Here is a 26220-nt window from a genome sequence, read left to right as displayed (position 1 = left end):
ACGTCACTACCCGACGCTGCCGGCAGAGGCCGCTGCGCGCGGAGACAGCATGAGAGAGGCGGGTCCCCGGACGCTCTGCGCTCGGCGGCCGTCTCTATGGTCAGGCTCCGGGGGACGCCATTTTGGTGCGCGCTTTGTTATGGTTTGTGCAGAGCAGGAAGCGGGTAACGGCCTGAGGGGAGAGCAGCTGTTCCCGGTGTGACAGAGGGCCCGAGCGTCAGAGCAGTGACAGGTCAGTGCACGGGCTACCAGGGGATGGGCAGCGCCGGCCGGTGTCCACGGGGGACTGGCTGTGGGGGGGCAGTCACGTGGCATTAGCTGGGAAACTGCCCCCTCCCACCTCTCCGGTCCGTCACCCCCTGGCCTGGTGCCCTGCCATGGCATGATGCTGCTTGTAGACTGATCTAGGTTCTGTATATACTAAGGTGTGACGTCACTACCCCTGTGTCCCATGTCAGGCCTGGATCCCTGTCACATATCCGCATATGGGGCGGTGGGAGCATTACAGAGACCTCTTACATGGTGCTCATGGAAGGAGTGGGTCAAAGTTAGACGCCCCTCACCCAAAGGACAGTGGGTAAAATAGGGGGTTGCAGGTTACACCCCCAGCTCTGGACACAGTATACATGAGTGCAGGGTATGACACCCCAGTCCTGGAGGTGAGGCACCCTAGTTACATGCACCCAACTCTGGGGCAACAGGTACAGTATTTGGGGGGGTGGGGGGAGATTACAAACCATCCAGCTTTGGAGATGGCAACAGACACAACATATGGTGTCCGTTTAGAGATCCAGTTGCTCAGGACACAGTTAGCAGGGACTACGTAAAAACTGGAACCAGACCAAAACAATGGACAGGCTCATTCGTCACACTGTGCCATGCCAGAGCGTGGGGTATCCTGTCCAGGTGTACATGTGACACCTGTCACCGGGGAGATGGGGAAGGAGAGATTACAGCCTCTCTGTATGATTCGGAGCGTTCCAGTAATTACTACACCCCTAGACCATACAGGGAGGCTGTAATTTCTACCTCCTTGTCTCTCTGTGTGAGAGGTGTTACAGACACCCCTACCGCATCTGGTAGGGGTGTCTGTAACACCTCTCACACAGAGAGACAAGGAGGTAGAAATTACAGCCTCCCTGTATGGTCTAGGGGTGTAGTAATTACTGGAACGCTCCAGAAAGGCAAAGTGTGATGAATGAACTCTGTCCGGTCCAGTTCTGGTTTTTACTCATTCCGTGTTAGCACAAGTTAGGGGTAATCAACAGTTAGAGACCCCCAGCTTTAAAGATGCGGTATACAATCAAGCAGGTTGGTTTGGAGACTGAGACCCCATCGATCAATTGGTACAATAAATAAGAGCAGATTAGAGACAGCAACTTTGTTGACCACATGTACAATGAAAAGGGGGCGGGCTGCAGACTCCTCCCAGCTTTGGAGACTTGCAGGCACAATAAACACTGATTTCCTATGTGTACTTCCTGATATCACCGGTGACATTGTCGCACATTTATTCCAGATAGGTGCGAGTGGCCGCTTTCTGCGCATTGTGAATTCATTTTGTAATCCAATTAGCAACTCGTATTGAAGCAGAGTCAACTCACATTTTTGCGTTTGCACCTCTCTGAAGGTGAGAGATGGCACTAGAAAACCTAATGACTGACTTCAATTGGAAGATTCCAGTTAGCTTAAGTAGTTCAATAAGGTGTTTAAATCAAGATCTTGTTACCCCAAAGTCAAATATTGTTGGTTTATGCACTTATGGTATATATGTTATTGAAAAACATTTCCTTTTCATAAAAAAAATTGCACCAATCATCTATTTAACACTGTTTAATACTTTCCTTATGTTACCAGCCTTCTGTATTGTTCTGTAAAAAAACTTTGTCATTTGTCTGAGTACTTGCGTATTTGGGGAACTACTGCGGCCACACCCCCTCCTCGTTCTGTGTGTTTGCTAGTGGCGTTGTTACCACTTTCCCTTGCATCTCATGGTTTCACTTTTGCCCCATTATCTGTTGAGCTGATACTTCTCATTGGTGCTGGGTTTACAGCAGGCACATTTATAGTAAAAAGGTATGGTTGACTGGTATGCGGTCACTGTGTTGACAATGTCTAGGTCGACCACTAATGGTAAACAGTGACTAGGTCAACACCTTGAAATGGTCGACATGAATTTTTCACTTTTTTTTTTTTTGAAAGGCTGTTTTTCATGCTTTATTATCCAAATGGGCATAGGCTGGGAATATAAGCATGGCGAGTAGTACTCTTACACAGTGTCCATGTGGAGATACGTCTACGTAGACTCCAAAAACGGGAGAAAATCATTTTGACCATGTTGACCATAAGCTTGGCTTGACCTGGGGTATGTTGTCCATTAGAAGGTGTTGACTTAGTGACTGTCGACCTAGACATTGTCTACCATTTATACCATAACCTTGTTTACTCCCTCCATATACATTAGCTTCTGTTCAACGAATGACTGTATCTCCAGTATAGTCCACGGTATAGGAATGAGCAAAACCATGCTGCACTGCAGGTGGGGCAGATGAGAGTTCGATTTGGGTGGGGTGTGTTCAAACAATGTAAATTGCTGTGTTACAATAAAGCAGCCAGTATTGACCCTGCACAGGAAAAAACTTCCCCCCTTATCGAACTCTCTTCAATTGTTACATCTGCCCTACCTGCTATATCATTTTTCAAACACAACCTGAATCATGGCAGTTAGGAGCTGATTTGCTGGTACTTTATCAGTCAGCCCCCTAAACACGGTGTGACAGAGCCTCCACGCTGAGCGTGCAGGGCAGTGCATTGCCGTTGCTTGGGAGTAAACAAACAGGGGGGTATTCAATCTCCCACAGCTATCTCTCACAACTGGTGAAATAGTGGCAGGGCCCTATTCAATGCTGTCTTCCCCAACAGCATTAAACAGGGATCTCGGCAGAACGTGGCCGACTGTTTGTAACGTTCGACTGCAAACGAATGGCAATTGGTGAGCTCCCGGCCGAAGATCAATGATTTCCGCCCGCATCTCACGGCCATGCCCCCTTTTTGGCGCTCGGCAGGCGGGACATTGAATCCCACCTGCCGAACTGACTTTGAGCCAGCCGAGAACGAGACTGGGTAACGGCTTTCAGGCCAGGCGGACAGTCATGACACCGGATTGAAACCCCCATAGAGCGATCCCTGCTTCGTTTCAAAGTGCTCTTGTCAGGTCGCTTAGAAATGGGGCTAAAATCGCCTGGTGTGTCTGGTCTCTCCACCTTATGACTTGTCAAAGCTTACTACATTTGGCCCATAGTCTTTGACGGCAGATAAGAACCATGCGGCAGATAAGAATCATGTGGCCTATCTAGCCTGCCCATTATTTACACACATTGTTACCTCAAACCCTGTTTGATCATTATTTATTTTTATGTCCATTTTACAGCTGTAATTTGCAGGCTATTGCATATACTAAAAAGGTAGATTCAATTTAGATGAGAGTAATCCTGTAGCTCTCATCTAAAGAGGCCCAAGTGCTATTCAGTTGTTTTGCACAACCAGCCCCGAGACTGCATCCTCCTGAGGTATAAAGTGTGACTTCTGGGCTGGTGGCACAAAATGAGTAGCGCAGGAGAAGCAGCCTAATGTGGCTAAACTACCCCTCCCTCCACACACCCACTCTATAGTAATATCTATTTTTTTGTCCACGCTATCTTAAGGGGTGTACACATGGAGCGATTTTTGCTAGTGAGCGATTTTACTAGATACAACAGCGATTTTGTCTATAGATGATTATGACTATACTAGAATTAACATACTTGGTTGGTATTCATTGCAGATCGCCTAGTGAATATTTCCCTCAGCAGTGAACCACCAGTGAATTTGACTAGACAGCCAGCGATAGTCAAAATATTCTTACCTGGCAACTCCTTTTTTACTAAGCGATATTATAGGGCGAATTGTCTAACTTTAACAGCAATCTTTTACTAACCTAAGCAATTTTGACTATGTAGTCAAAATCGCTTAGAAGAATCGCTCCGTGTGTACACCCCTTTAGTTATACTGCTACTTCAGGTTATGATCTAGTAATTGAATAATTAGCATATGCCTTCAATCCAGATTTTATGTATGCAGCGTCATGTTTTACCGTGCTTCAGTTATCAGAATATTTTATGGCTTTACGGTAAGATGTGTGCTGCTGTGTGTTGTGTTACGGCCTGCTGCTGTGTGGTGTGTTACGGCCTGCTGCTGTGTGGTGTTACGGCCTGCTGCTGTGTGGTGTGTTACGGCCAGATTGCATGAAAGCCACACATGTTTGTAGTATAAATAGACTATTTTTGCTGACAATTTGTTTTCCTGTTTAGTTCATTAAAAGAAAACTCAACCTAGAGCTTAAAATGTAACTATATCATAGCAAAGTCTGTATAATAGGACTAGGTGATTCATCGCGCCCTACGGGCGATCTTCACACCGTCGTAAGGGGCTGCGCCCCCTTAATTTGTGAACGTTTGTATTGTGAGAAATATGGTTAGAATTGTATGAAAGATGCCTGTATTGCAACTTGAGTTATAGGTGAAATGTGTTAAATAGAGAGTATATGATTTAGAAGTGGGTGTGTATTGTATTGTTTTGTTTAATTAAAAAGCAGTTACAGAGTAAGATGTACATTGATAGTGTGGATGGTACAGTGACGTGTGTGTGTGTGTGTGTGCAATAGTATAGTAGGGTGTTTTTGAATCAGCGGCTCCCCACTGGCGGAGGTCACAACACAGGAAAACAGGAGGCTGGGTAGTGATAGGGGTGTGTGGGCATAAGGGGGACTAAAGAGGAGGGTGGGAGACACAGTGCAGCTTCTGCCAGTGGGTGAGGGTCCAGCGTGGCAGTACAGGACGGTGGCCCTGAGTCAGTGGCTCCTCCTACTGGGTGGGCTATGAGGCATGATAGGGGTATGTGGGCAACACAGCGTCAGCGACTCCCCAGTGGTGGAAGTTATGGTTCAGGAGAGCAGGAAGCTGGGTAGTGATAGGGGTGTGTGGGCATACGGGGGACTAAAGAGGGGAGATGGGGTGCCGTGATTTGTGGGAGGGGCGCGGGGGTGCCGTGAATCGAGGGAGGGGGCAGAATTGCGGGAGGGGGGGCGCAGGTGTCGGTGAATCTCGGGAGGGGGCAGGGGTCCTTAAAGCGCAGGAGTGGGGCGTGAATCGCGCAAGAGGGGTTGCGAATTGCGGGAGGGGGGGTCGCGGGGGTGCTGTGAATTGCGGGAGGGGGGGTCGTGGGGGGTGGGTGCCGCGAATTGCGGGAAGGGGGGCGCAGGGGGTTGCAGCGAATTGCAGGAGGGGGGTCGTGGGGGCAGGGGGGTTACCGCGAATCGCAGGAGGGAGGGCGCGGGGGGTTGCCGTGAATCGCGGGAGGGGAGTCACAGGGTGGGGTGGTGCCGCGAATCACGGGAGGGGGTTGTCGCAGGGAGGTGCCGTGAATCGCAGGAGGGGTCGCGGGGGGGGGGGGGTGCCGCGAATCGCCACAAGAAAAAATCAACACAGAAAGGTCAACACATGTAAATGTTGACATGTGTGGCATTTCATTGGTGTCCATGTCGACACATGAGAATGAATATGAGAACATTAAAAAAATGAAAAATAAATCTCAAAATCTCATGTCAACCTTTTTCATTGTCGACCATAGCCATGGGGGGGGGGAGGTGGTTTGGCGCGAATCGCGGGAGGGGGGGTCACAGAGGGGGGGGGCGCGAATCATGAGTGGGGCGGCGGGGGGGCGCTCACCTGGTGCAGTGTCTTTGCTGTGTAACATGGAGAGGCAGAGGATGTCTGGCACTGTGGGCTCACTGGGCTGGTTCTCTGTCATGTGAGTCAGTCACATACCTCCCAACATGACCCTCTCCAGGAGGGACACATTGCTCTGTTTCTGGACTTCCCTCATAATATATGATTGTCATCACCTGTTTCACACATGTTATTAATTGATTAGAAAGGTGCTTCAACACAGGTGCTGGCAATCATTAATTACGGGAGAAAGCAGCCCATACACGCTGCTATGAGTACTGACCCGATGTGTGCTTTGAGGTGCGCGCTCCCGCGGCACCTCATCGCACAGTACAAAAAGTATGTGCTTGCACATACTTTTTGTACTTAGGTTTCATCAAATTGCATCGCATTGCATGCACAACGGATGCACATGCAATGCAATGTGATCTGTTCTAGTACAGCACGGAAAGCACGCTCACAAAGCAGCGTGTATGGGCAGCTGAAGTCCAGAAACAGAGCAATGTGTCCCTCCTGTTATACACACACTCACACACTTTGAGTGACAGATGTAGCCAAATATATAAGAGATAGTCCCCAATGCAACAGGCTTTGAAACCTTTGTTTATTTAAAAGGTGACCCAAAACTCCACAATGGCAGACAGTCAATCCAAGCAATACAAAGTACAAATTGTACATACAGTAGGAATGGCACAAACATGTGAGGCTGACAGAGAATGTGCAGAGAGGACCCTGCTGGTACGATCTAGAGGATTCCTATTCCTGCTTGTTATTTAAAGTCAGAGTCCTAATCTGTATTCCAGCCTCCTGCATGGCACAAGCTGATAGGGCGTCTTATCTGGGACAGTTTACTGGGCAGAAGTAAAACAGTGTTGTTTTTTTCTCTTTCATGACTGTATCGTGTTTGTATTCTGTACGCAGCGAGCTCCATAAATAAACATGGGCTATATTTGTATAAAGTGTATGTGTGCGGTGAGCGGTACCACGTTCTAGTGCCCGCTGGGGGTATAGTGTAATAGCAGGTGAGTCCCCTGCCCTGCTTGGTACTGTGCCAGACTTTCACCTTTATGTACAGTGTCTAACTCTCCCTTTCTGTCCAGTACAATGTCTGACCAATGTTATCCTATGACGAGAGAGTGCGCTGTGTTTACGGGCTCTTTTTTCTTCTTTGTTTGTTTTCGGAGTGGTGCATGGAGTGGGGTCTGTCTTTAGAAACTGCTTGCTCTTGTTTTTTCCTTTTAATTTGTTCACATTAGAAGGTGATTATTTATTTGCCATCATATTGATCAACACTTTATAGAAAATATTTACTCAGTAACCCCAGTCCCCGCATTTAAAGTCCAAACTCCTTAATCCATACAAACTTTTTTTGTTTTTCCTCACTTAGGAGGAAAAACTTGCATAAACTTAGGGGGGTATTCAATGTTGGGAATGGGAATCGGCAAGCTGCAGCCAGGAGCTCGTCAATTCCCGGATGTTCAGAGTCAAAACAAGTCCGACTCTTGTGAAGTCGGGCTCCTTCTGCCGAGATCCCGTGTTCAATGCTGTCGGGGAAGACCACATTGAATAGGGCCTCGCAGCCATCTCTGCCGTCTGGGATGGCTGGGGGAGGATTGCTGTAATTGCCTATGAAAGCCTTTGACACATAAAAAAGATGTAATTTTACTATAAAAGGTCTAAAAACTCTGAAGCAGGAAACTTTGAACACCAATAATGTTATTCTCCTAACTTTTGTTCGTGGCTGTGGTACTGATATTTTTCGCGTATTTTCCCGATGTTTAAAAAAAAAAAAACCAGCCCACCCCCTAGCCTTACAGTGAGATCATTGATTGGGGGTAATTGAGAACCAGTGTATGAGTGCTTTTCCGCTATCCTGCGTTTATAGAGTCCCAGAGGGTTTTGGGATATTACCTGTGGCCAAATGACACCACAGCTACAATATACACATTGGGGTCCATTGTTCACATCTGAGAACCAAGAGACAGCCTGCATAAAGGTGTTTCAGACTCATTAAATTGTCACAGGGTTCTGAGCATTCGATGGTTATGATCTGGTCCTCCAGCCAGGTTTCTTTTCCATGCGCTTTCTGCGAGATCAGACCGACAGACGAGAGCCATTTAGTCCTCGACTTTGTCATACCTTCCAAATGTGCAGGATCAACTTTTCTGTACAACCTGTCATCACTGCCATGGAGCAGGGCACATTTCTCTCCTCCATGACTGTCCATATGGTAATCTGGAAGGGTCATTACAATACAGCCTTCTGCGGTTGGGGCTATGGGGACATCTCTTTACTGGTTGAGACCTGCAGTTTGCATGGTCCTTTTCAGCTGCCACCAAAGTCATGGCGTTTGTAGCTGCGATTTATCATCTTCCTGTACCTGGTAGAACTCTGCTCGAACTGACAGCAGAAATGGCTGGTTCGCTATCAGCCCGTTCCCTGCCAAGCACATGCTTTCTCATAGTTGTCAGACAACAGTACATGTCAGAAGCACATTCTGGCTGTTGAGAGCATGTGGTCTAAGGAAAGGAGTTGTCAAAAAGTAGGTTCAACCATAAACACTGGGCTGAATCTGAATGTGAAAGATGCATATCATCCCCAACTCCAAGTACAGGAACCTAGTACATGACAACCTATTAGCCGTCTAACTAGATACTGTAGTGTTCAATCTGGTGTGGTTATTGGGGTTATGTACCAAGCCATGGAGAAATGATGTGCCAGCCAATTGGCTCCCAACTGCCATGTTACAGGCTGTGTTTGAAAATTGGCATTAGCTGATTGGTTGGTACTTTGGTTCAGTCAACTTTTTCTCTCTTGAAGGCTTCATTCATAGACGCCTCTTAGTCTACAGCAGGGGTATTCAACATGTGCCCCCCCCAGCTGCTGTGGAACTACACATTCCAGCATGGCTTGCGACAGTTTTGCTGTTAGGGCATGCAGTTCCAAATACTGGCCCTTACTCAGATCTGATGGCAGTACAAACTTGTTCTCAAAATGGGCAAAACCATGTGCACTGCAGGTGGGGCAGATGTAACATGTGCAGAGAGTTACATGTAGGTGGGGTGTGTTGAAACTGACATCTAAATTGCAGTGTAAAAATAATGCAGCCAGTATTTACCCTGCACAGAAACAAAATAACTCACACAAATCTAACTCTCTCTGCACCTGTTACATCTGCCCCACCTGCAGTGCAGCATGGTTTTGCCCATTTTGAGAACAAATTTGTACTGCGATCAGATCTGAATAAGGGCCACTGTCTTCATGCCCAGTTAGCCCTCTCTTCGGACATAGCAGATGCCCATACAGACTAGGGCGATATGCATGCGATTTGATCCCTTTTTATGCGATTGCAGATATAAAAGGTGCCCTTTGATGCATGGTCCTGTGCATGTCGCGCCGCTAGCAGTAGAGATCTGTCGGATCACAGCCAGGCCGATTTTACTGCAATCGCAATTCCTGTCAATACCAGCAGATGAGCGGCGATGATGCTGAAGCATGCATCAGCGCTCACCGCTGCCCCGTACACACTGGGCGGCAAAATCAGCTGAACCGGTAAAGATGAGCTGCAATCGGCTCAGCCCATCAAGGTGTAAGATGTGTAATGTGCAGGGTGCTCACCCTGTGAGCTGGGCACGTTCTCAGTCTATTCTGGAAGACTGAGGTAGGCTGTAGGTATGAAAGCCAATTAAGTACAACAAAAGCAGAGATCAGTAGCATGGCCCTGAGTACAGCCAGTTTATGAGAGCGATTGTTGATGATGGCAGCAGGCAGAATTCATCTTGAGAAATAATTTCTTCTTCATAAGAGATTACAAATATATCACTTATTTAATTACATTATTCTTATTCTGATGTCATGAAATTTCCCTAGAAAACCAGAAGCCAAAGTGAGTATAGGATGGGATTGCCCTGGGGAGATAGGTAGGATAACACACAGTTACAGGCTTATTTGTGTTGGGACTCTGCCTACACCTCGGCCTCATTCTGGAGAGTTTCTTACAACTTCCTCTTTATAACGCCCCATACACACTGGGCAACTCTGAGTTGAAAGCAGCTCCGTTGACTCGTCCGAGCTGCTTCCTGCTCAAATGCCACCCAGTGTGTATAGGTCAGCGATGAGCGCTGATTCGCATGCCAACATCCTCGCCACTGCTCATCTGCTGGTATTACAGCCGATAAGTGACGGGGTGGACTGCTTTACATAGCGTTCTGCAGTGGAAAGACATCCATCCCCAGGGAAAATCGCTCAGTGTGTATGCAGCCATCGAGTGCCCCCCCCCACCGACCAATCATCATTATACATACACGCTGGGCATAATCGCCTAGTCTGTATGGCCCTTAACCTAACATTAGAATATACTTTAAATTCCAGAGATTAAAAATAAAATTCTCGGAACCCCTGTGGGGATGATTGGGGCTGGCCTTTCAAAATCATTGCCTATGTGTAGGCCAATCACTATGTGGGTCTGTGTGTCACTGAATATTGGTTCTTAGACCAGCACATTTAACCTTTTCAGGTAGAGACATATCGCAGGTAGTTATGTTGTGTGGACAGGTCGGGCCTCCTGATACTTATCCATAGATCACTGGGCTCTGTATGTGGTATGTTCAGGGCTCCTGTAACGAGCTGCACGATGACACTGAATACTTCTGCTCTGGTTGTTGTTGCTGTTACTGTGTTCTGCATTTGTCAACTGCACATTAATGTCAATCCTGTTCTTACCTGTCCAGGTGACTTATTAGTTATTTATATAATGAGCTTGTTACACCCATTGCTTCTGCTTTCTCCATCCTACTCCTCCGGTCATCAGTGCGGGGAGACACAATACTGTGGACCAATTTATGTAGATAGCACCGAGGTCTGAAGGAAGAACTCCTCTCTAGTAGTCGTTATTCATGTGGCCCCCATACACTACGCGTTTTGGACCCAATTACACCCAATACTGATTGATCGTCCTGTGAAATCGGGCCAATTTGCATGTGTATGAGATCCGATCAGAGGCATGGCCCCATGCTGCACGTCCAATCTCCAAGTCAGACCCCCTCCGGGCAGCAGGGAACGCGATAGGATGCAAGTTCTCCCCAAGGAGAAGTATGGTGGCCTTGAGATTTGTTTAGCACTGAGGACAAGTTCATTCTCCATTGTATTACTGTAGTTGTGTATTTTAGTACGATCCCTGCTTTATTTGTGACACTTTGTTATAATGTTCACTGGTTTGTTATTGTAGCGTTCTGAGGAATTTCTCCTGACAGCAGGGACTTTCTGCAGTATCAGTAGGATCTCTGTATGTGAACAGCTGTTGCTATACCTGTTGATCAGTCGGCTTATTGGCATGGCCTCTGACACTTGCTGAGAGTTCTGCGAGGAACAAGTTTGATAGCCTTGATGCAACCAGTCCCTGCCACACAGGGGGTCTAAATACAGGATTGCTGCATAAAGGGATTTTACAACAGAACTTGCCATTTAGTAGGCCTAATAACATTGTTGGATGACTGAAAATGTAATCGGGAGCAGGCAGAAAAAATCACTGAGCAGACATTATGCCGGACAGCCTGTCATCTATAGCTAATATATATCTCTAATCTCTGAAACACTGCCATCTGTTGGCAGCAGGTGAAACTACATCTTTCTCACACATGCACAAACACAGAGGCAATCGCAAGGTAGCATTTGCTTTGAGCGGGCTCACTGGTTTGTTATATACATTTTGGGGCCCAGTCTCCAATCCAATATCAAGTAGTTTAGCCACGTAAATAACCTAATTTATTTATTTACAATTTCTTATATAGCGCAGCATATTCCGTTGCGCTTTACAAAGTTCCTAACTAAAGTACTGAGGGTGACGTGAAAAGTGCTGTTTGGGCACCCTTACAGCTGACTTTTCTCACATTTCAGCGCTCCCACCGGGGGGCTGTGTGCGGAGATCGCAAAGCTTGCGGCAACTATACATCCCCTGATTTGTTTTTTTGTTTGTTTATTTATATATATTTTTTTGGGTGGTATAAAGTCAAATAATTAAACCATAAATGTTTTGTTTTTGTATTGCAGATCCTGCAGATCCTGCAGCCCCTTAGTGCATGACGTGAAGACAAGGGCCACTAACTTCCTGTGCTAATGCCACGTAACTAGCCCGGAATACTTTGCAAATAACCGAGGTTGCTGACCTATACTTCTGATACTTTTTTTGTTTTGTTTTTGTGCCTATGTTGATTAGAGATATGACTGAACCCTTGGATCTACTCTCCTGTGCCTGTGTTGTATAGCCTCTCTGTTCTGCCACTATGGCGGTGAGCGTTCTCTGCATGTGAGCACCTCGGTGGACACGTATACAAATATATTCTTTTTTTGGGTCACAATTTTTTACCTTCCGGTCGCCAGCTGTCGTTATCATCTTTAATGAGGGCATCAACCAGGTGTAGAGGATTGGCACAAGAGTGGACTTCCAGTCATAAATACCTCGCTGTGTTTTTGTAAGAGACTGAATGGATCCTTTTGTATGATCCCAACACTCTTCCACCATTGGCTACGCAAGGACACCACAATCTGTTTCATGAGGTGAATGTGGGATTTTGGAAACTTTTTTTTTTTTGTTTTTTTTTTTCTACTTTAATTTTGTTTTTCTCCGTATTAATCAGTTGATACAATTTTACCCAATGTGAGCTCTTTGATTCACTGGCTTTAATTTTTTTTTTTTTTTCTGTGTGGGTTCTTTTTTTTTCCTGTGTAAACCAGCAGAATGAGCACTTAACAAGTGACAAGTTTGATATAAAGGGCAAGCTGGCATGTAGAAACGGGGTGTTTACCCTGCCAGTCGACTTGAGGGGCTGCCCTTTCCAACCCCCTCTTGCTCAACAGTTACACATATCGGAGACCTCCCAACTGCCCCACAAAACTGGAAGAGGCTGCCCTGCGAGCTCAGACTGAGGGGTAAGATGATCATTTGTACATGTGTTAGAAAGAAGTCTTAAGATTTGTTTGAAGGTTAGTTTAATTCAACTACTAGGTCAGTGGTTTCCGAACTGTTTGTCGTGGCACCATGGGGAACTTGTAGGTTGGTGGTCCAGGACTAATTCAAAACATTTATGTTCAATGTAATCATCATAATCGTTAAAACTATGGACAAAAAAGCGAATCCTGTCCCTCCCCACATAATTAAACCTAAGTATGACCTATTGACACAAATTTACTTAAAATATATATATAATTTTAAATGAAATTACTCACACAAATTTACTTAAAATATATATATAATTTTAAATGAAATTACTCAATCAGACTTTTTTGGGGGGTGACGTGAAAACCTATCTGATACTTTAGATCAGTGGTTCTCAAACTCGGTCCTCAGGACCCCACACAGTTTAAGTTTTCCAGGTCACCTGACAGATGCACTCATAACTGACCTGAAACATTTTAAAAGCTCCACAGGTGGAGCTAATTATTTCACTTGATTTTTTTGAGGAGACCTGCGAAACATGCACTGTGTGGGGTCATGAGGACCAACTTTGGGAACCTGTGCTTTAGCTGCTGTGATACAGAAAGTTTGGGAAACACTGTTCTAGTTGTGTGAGATTACTAAATGCATAATATCTTGTTCAGCAGTCTGGGAAAAGGTTCAAACAAACGTCCATAGTATACATTGCAAAAGTCTGATGCCAACAGTTGTTGTTTTTTTAGGTGCTTGGAATTTGTCCATTACACCACCACACCTCCGCAACTCTGATAGGTGGGCAGAGGAATTTAAATAGCCAGATGCTGATTGGCTATAAACATGAACCCTAAGCGTGGCGAGCGCAGCGAGCCCGCAAGGGGCGGCGGTACGCGTCCTCCGACCTTTTCATACCCCCACTATCCACGTCGGCGTGGAGTCGAGAATAGAAAGTGTGGCGAGCGCACGCGGATACCTGTGAAGCCCGCGAGGGGACGCCGATACCTGTGAAGGTATCCGCGTGCGCTCGCCACGCTTCGGGCTCGCTGCGCTCGCCACACTTTCTATTCTCAACTCCACGCCGACGTGGATAGTGGGGGTATGAAAAGGTCGGAGGACGCGTACTGCCGCCCCTCGCTGCGCTCGCCGTGCTTCGGGTTGGCGTTGATAGTGGGGGTGCATTTAACATTGTAAGCACCCATTAGGGTGCTTATACAATTTTTAATCGCATCGCATTGTATGCCATACACAATGTCATACAATTTTAAAATTGTATGACATTGTACAATATCGCGCGATATCGCATCGCATGCCTTATGGTATGCGATGGGCGCCGCTATAATACACAAGTACCAAAAATTCTATTGGTTCACCGGTAGGGAACACGAGTCGTAGCGCGAGTAATGACTTGTACAGCTGTATAGACTACCGATAGGTCCTTGGGATCTACTATGCAGTGGAAGTAGGTATTGCAGGATTGTACCAGGCCTAAGTACAGACCGGTGCACTTACAGGAACTTGTGTGTGTCTTCCAGCAGACTCTGCCTTGGCCATGAGGATTAATGCCTCGATTCACTGCTAGAAGATCTACAACCTAAATGGCGCAGCATGACTTTGTCCCTGCTTGGCTTAGCTTCTCCACACCTCAGTCCACCAAGGTAACAGAAAACTCCCCCTGACTCTTCCTTCACACTCTACTCGTATTATGCAACAGCTAATGATGCACCAAGAGGTCTTCTCTTGTGACTCCTCATCTGTCAGTTGCACCCACAAAAGATATATTATTAGAGAAGTACTGTGAGGTGGCTGTTGATAAATATGTAGCCTTTGATCATAGGCCTGAGCTTGTATTTCTCTGACCTAGTCCTCTGCAGGCGTTGTTGAGAAACATGGAGAGCACCTTCCAAGGGGTGAGGGCCGTCTGGGGGTGAGTCGTCGAAGACACAATTCATCTGATGGATTCTTCAACAACGGACCCCTCCGCACCACAGGAGGTGAGTCTCGACCTAAACGCCTTATTTTGTTTTATCGATGTCCATTCTGTTTCCATTGTTGCGGTGCAGTGTCGCAGTCACTGACACATTGTGGAAGCGGCTCTATGCGGGACCAGCAGTATTACTAACCCATGCAGTGTCCGTTTCCTAGTAAACTGGTTAATTCCGTTAGCCCATAAACTTACTGACTGCTACGTTTTGGCTGTGGGGGTCACCTTTTAATGAGAACCTGTCACATTTTGGTAGTCTCATGTAGTTACGGTGAGAGAGCAAAAAAAAAAAAATTAGGGACGATTTCAGACTTTGTACGTTTGCCGCATAGTGGGATCTATCTGAGCTATTCAATTGTTGTGAGGATTCTGTCTTGGCTTACTGGGGCCAGATGTAATGAGGCGCATTCGTCAGATGGGCAGCATGCTGTGTAAAGGGATTTCCCCTGTAAAAACCGCTGTATTTGGCATCTTGCGCGACCCCTTTGGTTTCAGTGTCGAATAGCGCCATGTCTTTTGTTTAATGTCATCTCGCATGTAACGTGATCCATTTACCAATTTTTTATATCTTGTCACCATTAGACTCTTGGCACCAACCATCCCTTCTGCGCCATGATTCTGTCGACTCTGGAGTCTCGAAAGGCACCAACCAATCGTCACAACCAGGTTGGCACGGAGCTCACCGGGGTCAGCAGGATGGTGCGGTGCAGAGAGGAAATGGTGGTAGCGGGGCAGGCAGCAGCGGCCATCGTCACCGGAACGGCAGCGCCCTGTCCCGTAAGAATGCTTCCATGCAAGACAAGCAGCCGGCCGAGACCAGAGAGGAAAAGAACGCGGAAAGGAAAAAGCTGCAATTCGAGGAGGAGGACTTTGTACGTAGTGAGAACTCAACTAAGATCTGGGGCCATTGTCAAAGTCTTATACCCCTCTCACATCGCAAAAGGGGTCAGACCCGGGTCCGGCACTTTTACATTAAACCCATAATACAGAGGGTGACCTAGGTTTCACCCTTCTTATAAACCCAGGTTTTAAGATGTGGAGCTTTCACACCTCACCAAGACGCAGGTCCATATGTCACCAACCCAGTAATAACCCAGGTCCAAGGTGCGATGTGAAAAGGGTATAAAGCGAAGTCTGTTTCAGGGAAATGATTGTTAATGGGGAAATTTACCAAGTTGGGAGTTCATTTCACATGGGATGTTGCTAAGAGCAACCATGCAGAATCTACTTATTTAATTAGCACCTTCTAGAAAATAATATATAGTATCTGGTTGCCGTAGCAACCTCCCATCTTGGTAAATTCCCCAGTTACAATCTGTTTGCGTATTCTGATGCCTAAAATAAACAAACCATAATACAAAATCATTTTATGGGAAGAGCAAGCCCTACACACCAATAACATTTAATATAGATGTCCTGTGCGTGGGAGGAGGGAGGGAGGGAGGGGGGGGGGGCGGGCGGGCACGTGTGTCCGGTGCACAAACTCCTAGCACTCATCTGATGAGGGATTAAGGTTTGTTAATGAACTCCATCGCGGCTTAGTGAAAGGATTTAGTATTTGAATGGAGAGAGATGGAAAAAGGGAAGAAAGCGCTAATAGAGGACAACGTGATTGTAGTTTATTTATAATCATTTGCAGAACAGACCTCAATGGGTTATTATACCAATATGACCTATTAAATAACCTATTAAATAATGTTAAACCTATACAATACTCATACAAAATGTAAGCATACTATATAATAAAACACCAACACTGAATTCAGGTGTTTTGTGTACCAGCAGCCGCTAGATGGCGCCAAACTGGGGAAATTCAAGTGTTGCTTCGTTTAGGCGATTGCAGTAGTTGTTGCTGTCATTTTGATGGACTGGTAACTAGTAATCTATGTAGTTATGTGAGAGTTAAATCAAATACATTTGTAATGCTTAACCATTATTTATTTAATATTAAGTAAACCATTAAAGCATGCAGAAAAATCTTGTGTCCTAAATAAAGTCTGTATGTTCTCAGTGCTGTCTGTTGGGATGTACTCACTTCCTCAATTTAGGAATATTGGGATCTGCACGGTCTATAGTCTTATCGCGTAACCTATTATACAATTACACATATCATTTATGTTCTTTTTAATAGAGAAAAACAGCACTTGGTGTATTCTGTAGTCTCCTCCATTCAAATACTTAAATTTCTCAATGAGCCATTTGTAAATTAGTAAAAGGTTGCACTCACGTGTCTACCAGATAACAAGTCCCATACACATACTCTCGGTCCTCCAACCTTTATCAAGAATACGTTTTTGCTCTCACATCAGTCTTAATCTGAGCTGCCTGGTTTACAATCCTTACTATAAGAACCAACCAGGCACAGCTGGTAGTGCAATCAACGTTTCAGGGTTCAATCCACTTTCATCGTAGTCTTACTAACAGTGGATTCATCTATATCAGTGGTTCTCAACCTCTGTCCTCAGGACCCCATACAGTGCATGTTTTGCAGGTCTCCCCACAGAATCATAAGTGAAATGATTGGCTCCACCTGTGGGTCTTTTAAAATGTGTCGGTTAGTAATGATGAATGCACCTGTAAGGCGACCTGGAAAACATGAACATTGTGGGGTCCCGAGGACCAAGTTTCAGAACCACTGATCTATATCTTCAGCTGAAGGCAATAAGCAAAGTTAGAAAACTTGTGACTGATGCAGCTGTTCTACTTCTGAAACTACAGACTGTGTAACCCTCACTTACACCGTGCTTTTGGGATTTCCCTTGTTGCTCCATTTCCTATTGTCTATTTTATTTATTTTTTTGCAGCCATCGTTAAATCCGGAGACTGGGAAGCAGGTCATTCAGAGCAAGCAAACTGGGACCCCTACAGGAGTATGGGGTACGTGACAAGGAAATAACTTCATGTCAGTCACATGTATAATGTATAGACTCCTATAGGAGCATCGGGTGGTTTTCCACCTGGGCTAGCCAGAGCCCTCTAGATTAAAGACTATAGTATTCTAAAATGAAGGGCTGGAATCTGACAAATGTTAATAACCAGTGTTTAATTGTTACGTTTGGGAGTTTTCTGTTCTGTAGTTCACAGACCTGGTGGTAAATAAAGGGTATCCATATGATGGTACAGGTCGAGTATCCCGTATCCGAATATCCGTTATCCGAATTATTCCGAAATACGGACTTTCCAGAAAGTGAAAAAAATTTTTTTTTTTTGCTAAAAACTCACTGGGGACATATGTAACAGCATCACTGGGGACATGATATGTAACTGGCACTATATATGTGCAAGACAATGATTGCTTGGCATTCAAATTCAGTGCTGAGATAGTACACACATTTTGTTTCACGTTTTGAAACCTTGTTTTTTGAACAAATAAAATATATTTGTGTGTATTTTATGTGGTAATAAAATATATTTGTGTGTATATTATGTGTTTATACAGCATACATGCAAGATACTTCAAAATACATCATTGAAATATTAAAATATTCCGAAATACGGAATAATCCGTTATCCAAAATTCTCATGGTCCCGAGCATTTTGGATACGGGATACTCAACCTGTATGTACCATGTAATCCCATTAAGTAAGTTATGTCTGTGGTTCTTCTAGAAAACCCACCCAGTGCCAAGCAGCCACTCAAGATGCTGGTCATCAAGAAGATCTCCAAAGAGGACCCATCCGCTTTCTCCGCTGCGTTTGCGTCGCCCGTACCTCACCTCTCCAACGGCAACAACAAGACCAGCCCCTCCGGGCCAATTGTGTACAAGAACCTAGTCCCTAAACCAGCAGCCTCCTCCACCAAGGTAGGTGGGAATATAGATCCTGTTCCCCAGCGTGTTAGGCCATGGGGACCGGCTGCCATGCACATGGTTTGGAATATATTCTACTTGAGAACATTTTGGGCCTCGCTACCTCTGGCAAGTCCCTTTTGGGTGTAGTTGCTGGTCAGTCATCAGGGATAAAGGGAACCCTTTAATGTCTTCTCTATATCTTCTGGGGCTGGGCCTTGTTCATAGAATATAATGGGCCAGATGTATTCTACCTCTAACAAGTGATAAAGTGGAGGGAGAGGAAGAGTGATAAGCGACCTGCCAATCATCTACTAACTGCCATTTTTCATACCCAGTTTGTAACATGGCAGTTATGAGCTGATTGGCACGTCCTTTATCACTTGTTACGGGTTACTACATCTGGCCCATAGTGCGGACACCCTGCTCTGCCTCCCACAGAGATGGTTTGAATCCTTTCCATTAAGTCTCCTGATTCGCTCCTATTCTTACTAAAGTGTCCATCAGGTACAGGTGTTGCCCATAGCAACCGATCAGATTGTCTATCATTTTGTAGGATGCAATAGATCAGGCATTCCCAACCACGGTCCTCAAGGCACACCAACAGTGCAGGTTTTGTAGATGCACAGGTGACTTAATTAGTATCTGAGGGATTCTGATTAAACCATCTGTGCTGAAGCCTGGATATCACTAAAACCTGCACTGTTGGTGTGCCTTGAGGACCGTGGTTGGGAATGCCTGCAATAGAGAAACGATAGCCCTGATTGGTTGCCATGGACAACATTGCCTCATTGAATTTTAGAAGGTTTTAGTAAATGTACCCCTTAGTTATGACCCCAGTTGCTATATTGTGCTTTGACGGACATCCTTCATTTATCGGATTTATTTACTGTATCTGTTCTGCCGCCCCTTGTTTCCTTATCGATCTACAATATTCTCTTGTATGTTTTTTTTTTTTAAATCCAGATGTTGTGGAACTACATGTCCCAGCATGCCCTGACAGTTTGGCATGCTCTTATTGGAAAAAATGCTGGGACATGTAGTTTCACAACATCTGGAGGGCCACAGTTTGAAGACCCACGCCTTAGTGGATGGTGGGGCATGAAATTCCGCCTGTCGGCACGTCAGCTCAATAAAAACAAAACAAAAGCCCTATGTTGACCTTCCCCAAGTCGACCTAATGCTTGTGTTGACCTTCATGCATGTCGACCTAGTGGTGTTGACATTAGTGCATGTTGACCTAGTGTCAACCTAATGCTTGTTGACCTAGTTATTGGAGATTTAGGGGCAGATGTATTAAGCCTTAACAAGAGATAAATGCAAGGGTGATAAGGAGAGATAAACGTCCAGCCAATCAGCTCCTTACTGACTTTTTTTTCAAACACAGCCTGTAACATGGCAGTTGGCAGGTGATTGGCTGGACGTTTATCTCTTTATCACCCTTGCATTTATCTCTTAAGGCTTAATACATCTGCCCCCTAGTGACCGTATTCGGAAACGGAGTGTAAAGCTATATTCCGTGTCATTTTGCTATTTGGTTTAAAACGGAGCAATTTTCTCTTCTTCATTTTCACATTAAAAGTATCCTATAAATATTCTACCTGTGACCGATGCTTCAGCCTCCATGGTGCATTTGTGAGATGATCTTCTCTGTATTCTAGCCCGCTCCCTGGAAGTCCAATGGACGGGAATCCAAATCTGGGTCCTTATTTTACAACAGAGACTCTGCTTTCACCAGCCCAGTGTTGGCGCCAGCACCTGTGTTGTCTTCACCCAAAGAGGTATGGCTTAAACAGTCACATAATGGGCAATGCTTGGCATTGCCATTACCCGCACCTAGTGAAGCCTTCCTGACTCTTAGGCTAAAATCTCCGTCTGTCTAGTACGGACCCTTGTCTTCGGGCTTCTATTTCTGTATCTCTAACTGAGGACTCTGGTCCTCAGGCTGAAATCTCTGTATCTGGGTTCTCATGCGATGCATCATATGTGAAAAAGGATCACATGCATTCCTGCCGACCGGAACCTAGCTGGGGATCAGATGGCCCTACAGTGCTGCAATACATCGCGGTAGTGTATGGCCATCTTAAGACTGACTGTCACACTTCCTACCTCCATGTGCACCTATATATGTTTTCATTGTGACATGTTGACCTTCAAAATGATTTTTAGTGATGGTAAAACTTAGCAAAGCAGTGCAATTTCTTAAGTCTCTTTCGGCTTTAGCAGGGCACGTCCAGTGTTACCCCACCACTGGAGCTCAGCATTTCACGGCTAACCCGCATGACCCGACGTGTCCCCGACAAGAAGAGTGAGTTTCTGAAGGCGCTGAAGGATGAGCAAGATACGGACCAGGCTGAAGACAGGGATGGCAATAAACTGGAAGATGTAAGTTCCGTTATTTTTCTCTTTTTGTCTCAGAGTTTTGGTTTGAGGTTCTATAACAGGAGTGGTCAAATCTGTCCTCGAGATCTACCAACAGTCCATGTTTTCCAGATCACCTAGCTGGTGCACAGCTGTAGTCATTACTAACTGTCACATTCCCCAGATCACCTAGCTGGTGCAGAGGTGTAGTCATTACTAACTGTCACATTTCCCAGATCACCTAGCTGGTGCACAGCTGTAGTCATTACTAACTGTCACATTCCCCAGATCACCTAGCTGGTGCACAGCTGTACTCATTACTAACTGTCACATTTTCAAACCTGATGCAGTCATTCCTCCTATAGATCCACAGGTTGCCTGAGACACATGAACTGATGGTAGATCTTGAGGACAGCTTTGGCCACCCTTATTCTAGAAGATGGTCTGCTCATATAGTTGGAGGTTGTAAGTGTATTGCAGTTGTAAATCATGACCAGCAGAGAGCGCTGGTGCACACTAGTTTAAGGGTTTCTACCCCAGAAAAATAAAATGCAGTCTAGACCAGGCATGTCCAACGTTGGCCCTCCAGATGTTTTGAAACTACACATCCCAGCATGCTTTGCCACAATTTTGCTATTAGAGAATGCTAAAACTATTGCAAAGCATGCTGGGATGTGTAGTTTCAACACATCTGGAGGGCCAACGTTGGACATGCCTGGTCTAGACTGTAGCATAGTTTATATGAATACTACCTGTCCTGGACTGTAACCGTGAGCCTTTTTTTTTATTTATTTTTATTATTTTTTTTAGGTGCAAAATCAGAGCCCTTCCGATCTGAATGACACTGATGGGGAGCACATTGAGAGAGGCCGACCTCACAACGGCATCTCTGGTTCTCAGGAAGAGAGTAGAGATCGGCTGTCATACTCACTGGAAGCAGAGCACAGGTAAGAGGGCAGGAATGGTCCTTGCCTTAATGATCAGGCACCCATGCTCTGTGATGTATAAAATGCAATGTACGCCTTCCTATCTCAATTACCTATAATTGCGTCTAATGTCTGGGCTACACTAATTAACTAAAAGTAATGTTTGGCAGGCTTGGTGGCGGTTTTGTTTGGTCCCTTTTTACCTTTTTTCATTTGATTTTTTGAAAAGTGCGAGCACCCATGTTTTAGTTGGTGGGGTTCCAGTATAATCATCCCCCCACCCCACCCAGACTAGCTGCACAGTAGAAAAGGACATTGTTTCTTGTCAGTGTTGGGACATAAAAATGTCCCATAAAAATACTTTGGGGGTTCAAGCTATATTATTACTTTAAAGAGAGTCGCTGACGTGTACGACATCTGTGCTGTGTATTCCCTTTATACAAATATAAGCATCCATGTTGACATTCATGTTTCCCCTCCACCCCCAGGTTATTGAAAGAAATGGGATGGCAGGAGTCTCCTGAGAACGATGAGGACTGTCTGCCGCTAACCGAAGAGGAACTGCGCGAGTTCCAGATTAAATCCCAGCGGGTGAGTGTCTGTTCTAGATCAATGGCTAGAAAACAAGTGTTCCTGCTGTGTTAGTACTATCTTTGCATAGACTGACCATCTAACCAGAGGATGATATAGATGTTGTGGCCTATATAGCTTGTGCTGTGCACGGTCTCATCCCTGCAGACACTATACCCCTTTCACACCAGAAAATGCAGGGGCTTGTAGTCCAGGGCACAAGCATGCAGGGACGTTCCCGGGTTGGCCCCTTTCACACCGGCCTAGTCCCTGCATTTTCTGGTGTGAGGGACATAGCGGGCTCCAGATTGCGGGGATCCGGGCAGCTTTTAGCACTATTTGCCGGGCAGCGGGGTGGGAAGCGCTGCTGAATTTGAAAAGACTGCCCGGATGCTGATTGGCTGAGAGTGTCCAGCCAGTCTTTTCAATATGTTTTTAAATCCAGCAGAGCTTCCCATCCCGCTGCCCGGATCCCTGCAGTCTGGACCCCGCTGCCCAGGTAAGTTACTTTCACACCAGCCAGTAACCCGGGATGGTCACGGCAGCAACCCTGCTAGCTAGCAGGGTAGAAATCCTGGCACATTTCCCAGAGAACCTTTCACACCAGCGGTAGTCGTGGGTTGTTCCTGGGGCCATCCCGGGAATCTTGACTGGTGTGAAAGGGGTATAAGACACCATAATGGGAAGCACTTACTCCAGTATTACATGTATTCATATTACTTTGGGCCTGATTCTCTAAGCTTCAAAAGTGATAAAATGGAGAGTGATAAACAGCCAGCCAATCAGCTCCTACCTGCTATGTCACAGACTGTGTTTGAAAAATGTCAGACAGTAGCTGATTGGCTGGCTGTTTATCACTCCATTTTATCACTTTTGAAGCTTAGAGAATCTGGCCCTGTAACAGCTACCAGCAAGTCTACACTGCCCCCAACTAGAGAGGTTTGTCAGATTGAGTGCCAACGTTGTTCTGAGCGATGCTAAAAAATGCCAGCGCCACTCACAGCGACTGTTCTTTCAGTGTACATGAACACCGATACAGCCGAGTCAGTTCAGTGAAGTTTAGTTAAATATTGCACCCAAAAAAAGAACAGTCGCTGTATGCGGTCCCAGGGTCGACAATGTCTCAGTCAACAGTCACTAGGTCAGCACCCAGGTATGGTCGACATACAATGACAGAAGGTTGAGACAAGTTTAAGGTTGACATAAATATGGTCGACATGAGTTTTTCAGGTCGGGGGGGGGTTAAGGTTTTTCATACTTTACTATCCAAGTGGGCATCGTGCCCGAAGCATGGCGAGCGGACACAGTAGACTTGTGTGGTGTCCATGTCAACATAGACACCCAAAAAAACGGTGAAAATCTTATTCATGCCAACCTAAAGCTTGTGTCAACCTGTCAATGTTGACCTAGGTCTAGGGTATGTTCACCATTTTTAGGTGTCGACCTAGTCACTGTCTACCCTTAGTGATTAACCTAGTGACTGACATACTAGGCATTATCTACCATCTATGCCGTAACCGCTGTGAGCGACACTGGGATTTGTTAACCGATATTTTGCATATCTCACAGCAAAAGGGTTAAACATGGGGGTACACAGACAGTGGTGCCTCGTTTGCTGTTAGTTTACTGTTATTTACTGGTCTATAAGTTGTAACCATTTGGTGTTTTTATTTCCATGACATTTTCACATCTTCTGTCTTACAGCTAAGACGAAACGGTATGGGACAAAATGGCTTCCTGAGGCAGCCGCGAAGATGTGCGTTACTCTTTGCTTGGCGTTGCCCTCTGACCCCTGACCCTAGCGAGTGCTCAGACACGGACACGAGCAGCACAGACACTTCAGATGACGAATCTTGATCCCAGAGAGACACTGCAAAAAAAAACCGCCTGGTCCCAGTTGTTCACTGCACTACGCCAAGCGCGTGTACAGGATATAGTCTATGAGGGGGGGAGATAAAACACGTTGTTGTGTTTTTCAGTCCCGAGCCTCTCCGCTATCAGAGTTCCCCCTGGCCTTGCTTCCAGAGTAGCTGTTGAGTATTTTGTGAAAAACAGGAAGTGAAGTCACAGCTTTTTCAGGGGGGGGTGGGCTCACTTTGTCCTCTCTATGCTTCCTAGACACAACTTGTTTTGTATAAGCTCTGGAACCTAGAGGGATGCGTTAAGATTTTTTTTTTTTTTTTTTTGTGTTTTCTGTTTTGTTCCTTCTTGTTTTTAATGGAGTCTGGCATACAAATCATCGCAGGTTGACAAAGCTTCTAACAGTATTTCAAATTTAAATCAAAGTTAACCCACTAAAATCAATCACTGTTTGGTAAACTTTCACCTTTTTCAAGTGTGATCATCGCGGTGATAACTCGATGTAACGCAGCGCTAGTCATGGCGGGTACTTGGTCTTCGAGCAACCTAGCTTGTATTTTGTTTTATTAAGGGGGAATAATTTTGCATCTGTAAAATATTCAGAGGAATTTTTGTTTCCTTTAATTTTTTTTTTATTATTTTTGTTTTTTCCTTTTTTTTTTTTTTTTCTTTTTTTTTTCAAGCCTTGACATTCAGGGTGGATTGTAAAATAAAACAAGATTTGGGTAAAAATAACCATTCTTGGGGAAGATTTCAGAAGATTATTTTGAAAACATTATTTACAGATGAAAGAAACTGGTTATCTGTGTGTGAGGGCGACGTCCGCACAGCAGCTAGTAACTTGGAATAAATATTTTGCATCAGTTTGCCAAAATCGAGTTGTGCATTACTGTGTCCTGAATCTGTCTTTCAATCTGTCAAACCATGTGACCGGCAGAAGCATCCTGGGAAGGGGGGATTTTACACCGTGGCATCGGCAGTAAGTTGCAAGGGGTGCCAGATGCGGTCCCGACAGTCTGTATCCTGACAGTCATTTACCCGACGCCGGGATCCTGACTGTCAAAACGCCGACAGATGGGTACCAGACGGCCACCTGCTATTTTCCCTCGTTGGGGTTTACGACGACCCCCATAGAGGGAGAATAGAATAGGTAGCGAGCCACCGTGGCGAGTGCTGTCATGCACTGTCCGGGCAGTCGGGATGATGACTGTTGGGATCTCAACTGTTGGAACCCTATACCACACCCTCTGCAAGTTAGGGTTACAGTTGTAGGGTTTTATTTACTAAAATTGGAGTTCAATTTAAGAGGTGATGTTGCTATGGACAACTAATCAGATTTTATTATCGTCTAGAACAGGCATGTCCAAACTATGGCCCTCCAGCTGTGGGGGAAACTACAAGTCCCATCAAGCCTTGTCACAGTTTTGCAATTAGAGAATGCTAAACTATGACAAGGCATGCTGGGATGTGTAGTTTTACAACAGCTGGAGGGCAAGTTTGGAAATGCCTGTTCTAGAAGGTGCTAAAAAAGGAAGTTGATGTTATACATAGAATTCACATTTAAATATCTTAAAAACATATGCAAAAATTCACATCATGAAAATATGTTTACAGTCTATTTTTCCTTAATAGCGCGCGCACACACTCCGCAGAGCTTTAAGCCCCATCCACCCTCCGGGATATTGTACAAGATATCGCTCATAAAGGGCCTTCTTCTAATCAATATCTTTTAAAATATCTTCTAGTGTGTACACTCAATATGGCTAACGGTGCCTGCTCCTGTGCATCATTAACAACCCCTCCTGTCTGCTGAATAAGCCGGTCCATTGGCTATATAGCCACGAGCGATGTCCTTTAGATATCTTTCAGTGTGTACACTCAGTAACGTCTATTTGCGGCTGAAACTGTTAACTGTAGAGGCCGCGGCCAGGATTGTCTTGTGTATGGGCCTTTTACAGAGGATATTTGCACATGCACACCAGTCCCAGCGGAGGTTACAATCTATATTCTCCATTACATGTACACACGGTTATTTTTGTCC

The 26220-nt window shown here is 45.4% G+C and overlaps 1 protein-coding gene across 7 annotated transcripts; it reads left to right on the top strand.

The window, feature by feature from the left end:
• The first annotated feature begins 81 nt into the window (after positions 1 to 81).
• Positions 82 to 25053, top strand: GPBP1L1 (GC-rich promoter binding protein 1 like 1). 7 transcript variants are annotated; one of them, XM_083157523.1, is made up of 13 exons: positions 92 to 232; positions 11823 to 11920; positions 12501 to 12692; positions 14226 to 14348; positions 14555 to 14684; positions 15257 to 15546; positions 17479 to 17551; positions 18284 to 18477; positions 20124 to 20243; positions 20686 to 20847; positions 21634 to 21770; positions 22238 to 22340; positions 24024 to 25053. In XM_083157523.1, the coding sequence occupies exons 4-13, from the start codon at positions 14289 to 14291 to the stop codon at positions 24174 to 24176; spliced, it is 1422 nt and encodes a 473-aa protein (XP_083013649.1). In that variant the 5' UTR covers positions 92 to 232; positions 11823 to 11920; positions 12501 to 12692; positions 14226 to 14288; the 3' UTR covers positions 24177 to 25053. The 7 variants fall into 7 exon arrangements, with proteins under 7 accessions (XP_083013644.1, XP_083013649.1, XP_083013648.1 ...); XM_083157522.1 differs by having other exon boundaries at positions 12498 to 12692; XM_083157519.1 differs by having other exon boundaries at positions 11823 to 12320.
• Positions 25054 to 26220: the final 1167 nt, after the last annotated feature.

This window comes from Crinia signifera, chromosome 8, assembly GCF_055691185.1.
Source record: "Crinia signifera chromosome 8, ASM5569118v1, whole genome shotgun sequence".
Classification (NCBI taxonomy): Eukaryota; Metazoa; Chordata; class Amphibia; order Anura; family Myobatrachidae; genus Crinia; species Crinia signifera.
Note: the sequence above shows the minus strand (reverse complement) of the source record. Positions and strands in the feature narration are given on the sequence as shown.